Here is a 10,460-nt window from a genome sequence, read left to right on the forward strand (position 1 = left end):
AAATATATCACGTCTTATATAATCCACATTCGATTATTGCACTTAAGATGTTAATATTAGATAAACATATACTATATTGTTTAACAAATAACTTTTTTTTCTTCTAATATGCTATAGTTTGGAAATATTTGAAGTTAAAAGGAAGGATCTCTTTTCCAATCTGAGCGATCAGTACAAAATAGTTTGATCCTTCTTGGATATACTCTGATACCCGTTAGTCGGCACGATTGTAGGCAGACTGCTGGCGATACCGTTTGCACTCTGCATACTCTTGTACACGTTCATAGTGTCCGTGACTATCTCTATCTCTTGAAAGTTTTCAAGTCTTTGAATGTCTTTATCTTTCCTCAATCTGGTGTTGGGCAATTTCCGTAGCTTCTGGATCTGATGTGGATTGAGATCTAGCTCCTTACAACATAAATACAACAGAGCTTGATATGTCAGTTCGTTCCGCGGCAACTCCACCTCCACGAAATCCGGATCCGCTGTATTGGCCACTCGAATTTTCAATACTAATTCTAAAAACAGCATACAAAACGTGTATAATACATTGCATGTTAACAATGATTAATTGACAGTCTGGCAATACTTAAAAAAAAAATTTTTTTCCTAAATATCACAATTATACTATTTCAGATTTTGCATTAACTAATATATAATCCATACATGAGAATTAACATTATATTAATTTTTTATGATCATGGCTGACTGTCAATATTAAAGGAATTGTATCAATTTATATCAAACCATCTTGAGACATCCCAATGAATTTGCTTTCATTCGTGTATGCATTAGTTCTGGTTTTGGAGAGACTCGCAGCGGTGTGCAGAAAATCCGGTTGATTGTATGCGGATGTAACAGTGTATAACGACGATTCGTTCATAATTCGTTGATTATCGCCACTTATACCCAGAAGATACAAAATTTGTGGGTTGCTGCACACAGATGCTGGAGTTTCGCCTACATCGGATCGCATATTCTTATCAGCACCATTTTTTAAGAGTAAGGCAGCGACGTCCAAGTATCCTTGCTTACATGCCCAGTGTAGAGCGGTCCTTGAGAAAGAAAGGAATAGTATTTAGTATTATAAAAGTATCTTGATAATCTCTACACACATTTGCATTGTCAGAATGCAATGTTCCAAAATAAGAATAACGAGATTACTGATAGAATTTTTTAGCAAACACAAAGGCCTGTATTATGAGCTCACATTTATCTTTAGATGTACCGCTAAAGTTAGAGAGGCCCGTATTATGAGCTCACATGTACCTCTAAATGCACCACGACAAATGTGGCGGTATTATGAGCACATATTTAGCGGCACATCTAGAGAATATCGCCTAGAAAACCTATTTTATACCACATTTATAGCACATTTATGCTACTCTCGATAAATGTGCTTTTGGGTACATTTATTTGCGCCTCTAACTTCAGAGGCACATCTAAGAGATAGATGCGTGCCTCTAAAGTTAGAGACGCAGATGAATGTATGAATAAAGTCAGTTTATCTGCGTCTCTAACTTTAGAGACACATCTAAGAGATAGATGTAAGCTCTAAATGTGCGGTAAAAATATGATTGATTTTAAATATACAGAGTTATCTGCGCCTCTAACTTTAGAGGTACATCTAGAGATAGATGCGAGCTCATAATACGGGCCAAACTCTTTACATAATTTTATATCGAATATCGCGGGAGACAAGTGCATCATTGGGGAAGATAGATTGGGGTAAATCCAAAGTGACATATGTACCATCCATTGATAGAATTTCGCGAGTTGACGTCGACACCTAGATTCACGAGCTCCTGCACGGCGTCGGTGTCACCCACGCAGACAGTTTCCCTCAGACGTTCCTCGAGAACTCTTTCCATTTTGCAATAATCCACGTCGTATAGTCACATCTTTTTAATTCGAAGCTGGAGTCACACTCGAGGCTGACGCGAGGTTGACAGGTTGACAGTACCCTGTGACAGATGAATATAATCGCTCTGCACTCTCTGTACTTTCCGCGCTCTCGCGCTGTTCTCCTTCTTTCTCTTTCACTCCTTCCGACGCCGAATAATCCAGTAATCCACGTCGTATGGTCACATCCTTTTAATTCGAAACTGACGCGAGGCTGACAGGTTGACAGTACACTGTGACAGATGAATATAAACCTGCCCGTTCGCCCTGCACTTTCTGCACTCTTTGCACTCTCCGCGCTCGCGAATTCTCCTTCTCTCTCTCTCTCTCTCTCTCTCTCTCTCTCTCTCTCTCTCTCTCTCTCTCTCTTTATTTTTATCCTGGAGACCCTCTGATTGGTTGATTTCTTTATGCATTATGCATTATGCGTTAAGGTGCCTTTTCATGCTGACTCTCGACGCTCATTTTTAGCGTCAAAAGACGTCACGTGACCAAAAATAAAGATACCAATTCGTCAATTTTGGTCACGTGACGTCTTTTGACGCTAAAAATGAGCGTCGAGCGTCAGCATGAAAAGGCACCTTTATGCAAAGGTCTGTGCTCCGGCCTTTATTTTACGATTCTGGGGATCGATTCTTGAAACGAGGACCCTCGATATCGCATGCGATATCACTCTTGCGCAGCTTTTTTGTATCATGTAATAACTGCGCAAGAGTGATATTCATGAAATATCGTATGCGATATTTTTCGAGAATAAAACCCCTGATCGTGATTTGCGTTTTATTGTGAGGGTGAAAACCCATGGACTGAGGGTGAAAACCCATGCAGCGGAATAGCAGAACGCGGAACGAGAGCGGAACCAATCAGAACATTCAATTCCGCGTAAAGGAAACGCGGAACGCTCGCGATTGGTTCCGCTCTTGTTCCGCGTTCTGCTATTCCGCTGCATGGGTTCGCACCCTGAATGAACCAATTGACGCGCTTGACATCTCGTTTTAAACGGAAGTTGGTAGCCGTTGTTGGCTACTCTTTGCCCGCTCACTCCCCTCCCTCCGTCATCATATGTTTTCCGCACACTGTCGCAAGTTTAACGTATATACACTTGTGAGAGCTGTTTAAGGCAGTGCCGACTCATCGCCGAAAAAAAATCTCTACCAAAACACCCGTTTTATTCTTATCGGCGGAAAAAAGGGGGTTAATTTTGCGAATTGAGAAACCGAGACGTAGAGACACAAGGAGAGGCCCGTCAGCAACTCGGCAATATGATTATAACGTTGAAAAACTTACAGCAGCAAACGTTTACGATAGAGATCGACTCGTCGCAAACCGTAAGTAAAAATCGAGAAAGATTGACTTTTTTTCCCTGTTTTTTTTTTTTTTTCTTCTCTTGACGCACGAGATAATGTACTTATTATTCGTCGCCAGGTGAAAGATCTGAAGGAGAAGATCGAGACGCAAAAAGGCTTCCCCGCCGAGCATCAAAAGTTGATATACGCTGGTAAGCGATGTAACCTTAATTCGTCGGAGGCGAATGTCGGGATTATAGTGCTCGTCCCCCTTAATTCGCGTAACGCGTCCCTTCGTCACCTTATTACAGTGCGTTTAAGTCTCGTACAGCTCGCCCGCGTGCGTTTAAATATATCTTTCCGGGGGGGTAGGAATGATGTTGCAAAAACGTTCATAGGTTATGTTTCTGGTACGAGTGTGTATCGAGAAGTATCGACGAATCTTTGCCCTCCGGCTCGCGATAACGTATATACGAAATTCTTACAGGGAAGATATTAGTAGACGAGCAACCGTTAACAGAATATAACATCGATGAGAAGAAATTTATAGTTGTTATGGTAACAAAGCCTAAAGCTGGTGCTACGCCCAAAACAAGCGAAGAGCAGCGTCCGGAGAGTGATAACAAGGAAGAATCTACTAGGTAATTTCAACATTTTCTCTCCCGTGTGTTATAAAACATTTATTCTATTTGTTATTAACTATTATCTATCGTTTAATATCTACATAATATGACGTAACGACTCTCTTTACAAATTGGGATATAAAATCCATGTGTTTTATATTCTTTTTCTTATGTGTACAATTATAGCTCAGCAACTACGCAACCACCTAGTTCGAATCCTAATATTCAAGAGACATTGCGAGCAACTAGTAATGTACAAGAGCAACCCGCGGTACCTACACCAGCAGCTCCAGCAGTTCCAGCAGCTCCAGCAGCTCAAGCAGGTCAAGCAGAAAGTGCCTTGCTAATGGGAGAGGATTATAATACTATGGTAAACAACATCATGGATATGGGGTATGTATAATGTAGAAGAAACATAAATAAATGATAATAAATAATATTTACATATGATATATTTAACGCTTTTGTATCAGGTATGAACGCGAACAAGTCGTACAAGCTTTACGCGCGAGTTTTAACAATCCTGACAGAGCTGTGGAGTATCTTCTAACGGGTATACCAGCGCAACTCTTTGAAGATCCACCTGAGGATCCGCCAGAAGCTCAGGAACAACTCCAGGATCAGAGTCAAGATCCATTGGCCTTCTTGCGTATGCAACCACAATTTCAACAAATGCGTCAAGTTATTCAACAGAATCCGCAGCTGTTGAATAATCTTCTTCAGCAAATCGGTTCCACTAATCCCGCCTTGTTGCAGCTCATTTCTCAAAATCAGGAAGCGTTCGTACGCATGCTCAATGAACCTGGTTAGTTCAATCACGTATGCTTCATTACGTTATGTATTCTAATTGAGAAGAGAATAATTTAATTATTTAATAATAATAATATATAAATTTATATATATGTATACATAATTCGACCTGTCTTTTTCTCGTATAGTGGAGCCTGCTACAGGAGCGGGGGCGCGAGTTTTGCCTGGAGCACCTGGAGCACCTGGAGCACCTGGAGGAGACCTAGTGTCCGCGGCTAGAGTGGCTGCAGCTGCTGCGGCGGGAGGCGCTGTAAACGGCGGAGGCGCCGGTACGGGTGCAGCCGCGGGTGTAGGATCCGGTTTAATTCAGATAACACCACAGGACAGGGATGCCATCGAAAGGTTGAAGGCGTTAGGTTTTCCAGAACACTTAGTTGTACAAGCATACTTCGCCTGTGAAAAGAACGAAAATCTCGCTGCTAATTTCCTACTCTCACAAAATCTCGACGACTGAATCACTCATTTAATTTCGCGTGACATTTCGAATTAAGAAAAAAAAAGAAAAAAAGAAAAAGGACTGACAGAGGATGAATGACAACATTATCTCATTTTGGTCTTACAATAATCATCTTTACTTTGTATATAGATATACACGCAAATATCTATGCTATTTTATTCGTTGTGTAGATAAAACCCTTGGTGTGTTTGGTAAGCGACTGAATTTAAAATAAGCGCGCATACCGTAACATTACATATACCAACTCTCTTGTTTCATACTTAAAAAAAAAACAATTCATTTAACATATAACACATGTTTTTATGAGAGAAAGAATTGTTGCTTAACAGCAAACGGTGTTGTAAAATCCATCCTTACACAGCCTACAAATGCTCTACCAATCTTACGTTCTTAAAATATATATGGAGCAATATAATTCTGTTTTTATATGAGAAAGCCTACTGTTTTATGAAATATTCTGAAGAATAACTCTTGCTGTAAGTTATATGTATACACATATATACATATATATTTCAATATATTATATATATTGTATATGTACTATATATATATATATATATGTGTGTGTATTATATGTATATTGAGGCGAATATATAAATTGAAGAAATATATTCACTCTCGTTACAGATATGTTTTATACATGTCTAAACATCTATTTCTAAATAGGTGTAATAAGTACACTTTGTACACTTTATTTGGCTTTCTGATATAAAAATTATAGAGTGCATCCATTTATATATGTGTACTTGCGTATATTCGTATTTATGTATGTATGTACAGAGATCTACTTTTAAATGATAATATTGAAAAATTGATTTAAAAGCTCTCTCGCATATGTCACAATCTGGTATGTACACTAAGAGCCTGTTATAAAAAAAAATTAACCTGCTATATAATTTATTAATCAATTTTTACTAGATCTTAAAAATTATGATTCAATATATAAATATCACATTAAGTTCTTGCTAATAGAAAGATTTTTTTATTTGCTTACCACACACAAATTGATTGGACTTAATAAATTAATAAAAACAGCTGTAAAACATTTATGTATTTATTAATGAGATTTTCAAAATCATAAACACTTAAATAATTATTATGTATATATATATATATTATGTTGGAATTCTATTAAACGCGCTAAAATGTGGTAAATAAGATTATAAACTATATTCTAAATACGACGTATAATACTTTTTTTCGTAGCATAAAATATCAAGTGATATTGAACGGTTTTCTTTGCATAATAAAAGACTAATTAGATTTATGCGCATCGCATATAACATTATATACATACGTATGTACGTACTTATGCATGTTACATGAGCAGGAAATTCTGAATCCTTGAATTTGTACCATACAAGTTACTTATTAATATCATTAAAAACAATAAATATTTTAAAAAATTCCATTGCTCTTATATTTAGTAAAAAAATATAATAGTGAAGCAAGGAACTATTGAAGAGTTGAAGAGTTTTAATAACAATGCATAAAATTTCCCAATCAATTATGCTGAATCAAATTTTATTCCTCATTTTTTTTTAATATAAAGAAGTTATTAATAGAAAATTCTGCTGTTAAAAAAAAAGAACACACTTTGTTGTGTGCTCAACATACTTGTAATACATAGCATAAATGAATAAATAACGATTTTATTTAATATAACTATGTTGCATTATTGCTTAAAAATAATTTTTAAGAGACATTTTTTTTTATCTTATATGTATACATATAAGATAAATATTAAATTATTTACATCATGCTGATTATTCAACAAGTAAAAATAAAGAGTGCTACATTGTAGTCTACAATATTATAAAAGTTATAATCACCTGCATGTACATATATTTGTATAAAATTGACGAAAAGATATAATACACTCATAAATGTATATATAGATTAGAAAATAATTTTTAATTATAATTTTTTTTTACTTTATATACATTTTTTTTATTTACGTGGGTTTTGAATCCTGTCTTGATAATATTATACCGTTGCTCTGAAGATCTTTCGTAGCTTCCTCTATTTCCTGAAAAAGAAAGTGATAACAAAGAGATGTTAACGTTAAATATTACTAAAATACAAATATTTTCTTAGGTATGAGACAAGCTTACTTTTTGAAGTTCGTAGGCTGCACTGTTGCAGGTGTTGAAAGTAAATACTCTGTACAAAACAACGGTAGCCGCGTACAAACCAAAGAGAAACAAGCAAATGATCGGAAGAAAAAGTATTGTTTTATGCCATTCTTCAACAATAGGAGAGGTGCTTGTAATCGTAGCCAACCAGATGGCAAAAATCACAGTTGCGCACAATAACCATTCGCACAGTTTTGTCATCTATAAAATATATATATATACATATATATTCTCTAGTATTATATGATTATTAAAATGAGAAATACTTCTTAAAAAATAATATACGAAATTTTAAAAAATTACATAAACAGGTTATAAATAAATTACTTGTTACATTATGGTACGCGTATATAGTAAAACATATGTATGCATGTAAAATGTAAAATTTGCCACATAAATTTTATCAAGATTTAAATATTACTTGTATAAAATTAAATAATTTTATGTTTATACGTTAAGATAATGTTGAACTTGCCATATTAAATTTTATTGAGATCTAAATACGTTGTATAATTAAATAATTTAATGTTGATACATTGATAAATGTTGAACTTGCCATATCGATTTTATCGAGATTTAAATACGTTGTATAATTAAATAATTTTATGTTGATATACAGTCTCGCACGTTCTTTGTTGATCTTAACCTCAAAGTTAGGATGCGTGCATGCATAGAGATAAGAAATGATTCAAGAGAGTGCAAAGTGCAATTCATGATTCATGTGCAAGAAACCTATGCATCGTACATTGAAATTCCATGGCTTCGCCAATCAAAACAAGGGAACCTCTGCCTTTTTATTCCGATTGATTACAGTTACAATGTAATTTTATATATTTAAAGACAAATGTATAATTAGAATAAATTAATCATTGATGAATTAATGAAAAAAATTATTAATTATGTTTTCACTATTCGTTTATTATTCATTATTATTTATTATTCAGTTTTATTGATATAAATTATAAGATATTCTAAAGAGAAAATATAGAGACGCGTGATTTCTTACAATTTTGTTATTTACAAGTGTTTGTTAAACCATTTTTTATCATATGGCGATATCCATTTATGGCAACCGAGCATGTTATTTTGAATCATGTATTTCCAGGTCCAAAGATGCTGATTATTCTCTTCCATCCACTTCTCTTTAGCTGCGCTGTTATCCAAAATTTCTTGACTGATGGCTTTGGCTTTGAATGGCAGTTTGTTGGCTACTTCATTTAATACGTTTTCTACCTAAAAAAAAAAGAATTGTATTAATATTCTTGTTTACTTATATTCTGTTAACTGCTGTCAGACTGTATTCGAGAATACATGATACAAGTCTCAAAGATGATATCTCGAAAATATATATAATTGTAATATGTTGAAAGAGATAGTGGGCACGTTCCGATATACACTGCCAGTACTGAAAAGCTATAGTTTACGTTACGTATATTATATATTTTCAGTACTGGCAGTAATATCGGAACATGGGGAGTATAGTATTAAGATACCTCAAAATATTCGCAATGACCGCCAATTTCTAAGATAACACGTCCAGCTTTGATTGGCGTGGCATAGTGATCAATCGAACCTTTACCACCACCCAATCGCATTCCTTGTCCCTGGGTTACAAAAACCATAACTGTTAGGTTAGAAAAATAATATATACTTCAAGTTAATACTTGATATAATCTATTATTTAACTGTTTAACCTTTTTTGTAACTGGTTGCCACGGTGGATCTACACGCCAAATTGCAAACATCGTTTCTTGATTGATATTTCTGCCAATTGATAAACGTATCATCTCAAAGTGATTATGCTTTAATCTTCCTCCCATTACTGCCTGTGTAATTTAAGAGAACAATTAAATGTCTCTGTAGCAATAATCCTTTTGTCATTACATATTACATAGACTTACAACGATACCATATTGCTTGTATAAAAGAAAATTGTGCACGTCCTCTGGACCACGCATGTATCTCAATCGCTTTTGCATTTTAAAAGGACGCATTCCTGCCGGATATTGCGGGACTTTCTCCATTACCCTGAGTCTTCGTCGTTCAGGATATTCAATCTCTAACAATCATAATTTCAAATTATACAAAGCATCCCATATATACATGACAAGTAAGCTATGCACATATATATTTACCGCCAAATTTTACAGGCGAACGAAAGACTTTTAAACCAGCTGTAGGTGTTATTAATGTAGGTTGCAAGCCTGTAAAAAAATAGCACGTTAGAAATAATGAAAATCAAATTTAGATAAAAATTTATTAAATAAATGTAATTTGTTTTTTTTTTTTCCCCCCCCAAAAATATACATTGAAAACTTACTGGAAAGCAAAATTCGCACTACATTTCTGGATGTTTGCATCATTTTTCAGGTTAACAAGATACAATTCTTTCTGTTTATAACTATACAATATAAAGTGATTTTAATTAAAAAGAGATAAGTGATTTCAATTATGTTAATTATGTATAACAAAGTCCGCAAGTTAATAAATGCATTTCAGTGTCAAATTTTTCACATAGGTTAGAAATAGGTTAAATATTCCATTGTATATATATTTTACTAGATTAGCTAAAAATATTCTTTAGGGAATTTTCTAGTAACAAACATAGGCAGACGCAACGTCACGTAATTGGCTGTCGAATAGAGAATTTTTATATTTGACAGCGAATCACGTAATCGATCGGTGTTTAGGAATTTTCGTTTCCACTAGACGCGATTGACCAATTAGACAGTTTCTCGGTTGTTCAATCGAGACGCGGTTAAACGGGAGTCACTCGTTCAAAAATGTCCGATCTATAACGACGCAAATTGTATTTCTACAAATATAAAAGGATTTTTTCTTCTCTCTCTTTCTATAAAATTATTAAAATTTCGTATCTCTGTATTAACAGTTTTGACAAACATAACAAGTATCAATGGCATCAGTATATTTAAACACATTCAAGTATATAAAATTATATTCAACAAGTAAGAATCCATTTAATTATATATATTGTACAATTAAACATTTTTTCAGTCATATTTTAGCATTTATTAATCGAGTAATTTTCATATTATATTGAGATGCTTGTATTATTAATTTTTAAATTTATTTTCTCAATTGTAGTTTTTCTATTGTATTTCTATTATAATTTTATATATATTTGACTTGCTGAACTTATTTGTTACTGAATAAAATTCTTATATCTAATGATATTTAAAAAAATTATAATTTTCACATAATTTTACAGCTAAATTATTGCTCGTGT

At 34.2% G+C, this 10,460-nt stretch overlaps 3 protein-coding genes across 3 annotated transcripts; 1 reads left to right on the top strand and 2 right to left on the bottom strand.

Moving 5' to 3' along the window:
- Positions 1-18: 18 nt before the first annotated feature.
- Positions 19-2,191, bottom strand: LOC145932783 (ankyrin repeat domain-containing protein 40). The gene is made up of 3 exons (XM_083032026.1): positions 1,753-2,191; positions 748-1,055; positions 19-518 (listed from the first exon to the last, which is right to left on the bottom strand). Exons 1-3 carry the CDS (start codon positions 1,869-1,871, stop codon positions 169-171), a joined length of 777 nt encoding a protein of 258 aa, XP_082888152.1. The 5' UTR covers positions 1,872-2,191; the 3' UTR covers positions 19-168.
- A 764-nt stretch (positions 2,192-2,955) lies between these two features.
- Positions 2,956-6,707, top strand: Rad23 (UV excision repair protein Rad23). Its single transcript, XM_083032027.1, has 6 exons — positions 2,956-3,230; positions 3,328-3,400; positions 3,676-3,829; positions 3,998-4,204; positions 4,285-4,616; positions 4,750-6,707. The coding sequence occupies exons 1-6, from the start codon at positions 3,165-3,167 to the stop codon at positions 5,073-5,075; spliced, it is 1,158 nt and encodes a 385-aa protein (XP_082888153.1). The 5' UTR covers positions 2,956-3,164; the 3' UTR covers positions 5,076-6,707.
- A 1,403-nt stretch (positions 6,708-8,110) lies between these two features.
- LOC145932785 (large ribosomal subunit protein uL16m-like) lies at positions 8,111-9,742 on the bottom strand. The gene is made up of 6 exons (XM_083032028.1): positions 9,534-9,742; positions 9,349-9,417; positions 9,115-9,272; positions 8,908-9,039; positions 8,707-8,817; positions 8,111-8,446 (listed from the first exon to the last, which is right to left on the bottom strand). The coding sequence occupies exons 1-6, from the start codon at positions 9,574-9,576 to the stop codon at positions 8,231-8,233; spliced, it is 729 nt and encodes a 242-aa protein (XP_082888154.1). The 5' UTR covers positions 9,577-9,742; the 3' UTR covers positions 8,111-8,230.
- Between the last annotated feature and the right edge of the window lie 718 nt (positions 9,743-10,460).

The sequence above is a fragment of the Prenolepis imparis genome, unplaced genomic scaffold (assembly GCF_030444845.1).
Source record: "Prenolepis imparis isolate NDT839.2.m4 unplaced genomic scaffold, iyPreImpa1.0 SCAF_2, whole genome shotgun sequence".
Taxonomy (NCBI): domain Eukaryota; kingdom Metazoa; phylum Arthropoda; class Insecta; order Hymenoptera; family Formicidae; genus Prenolepis; species Prenolepis imparis.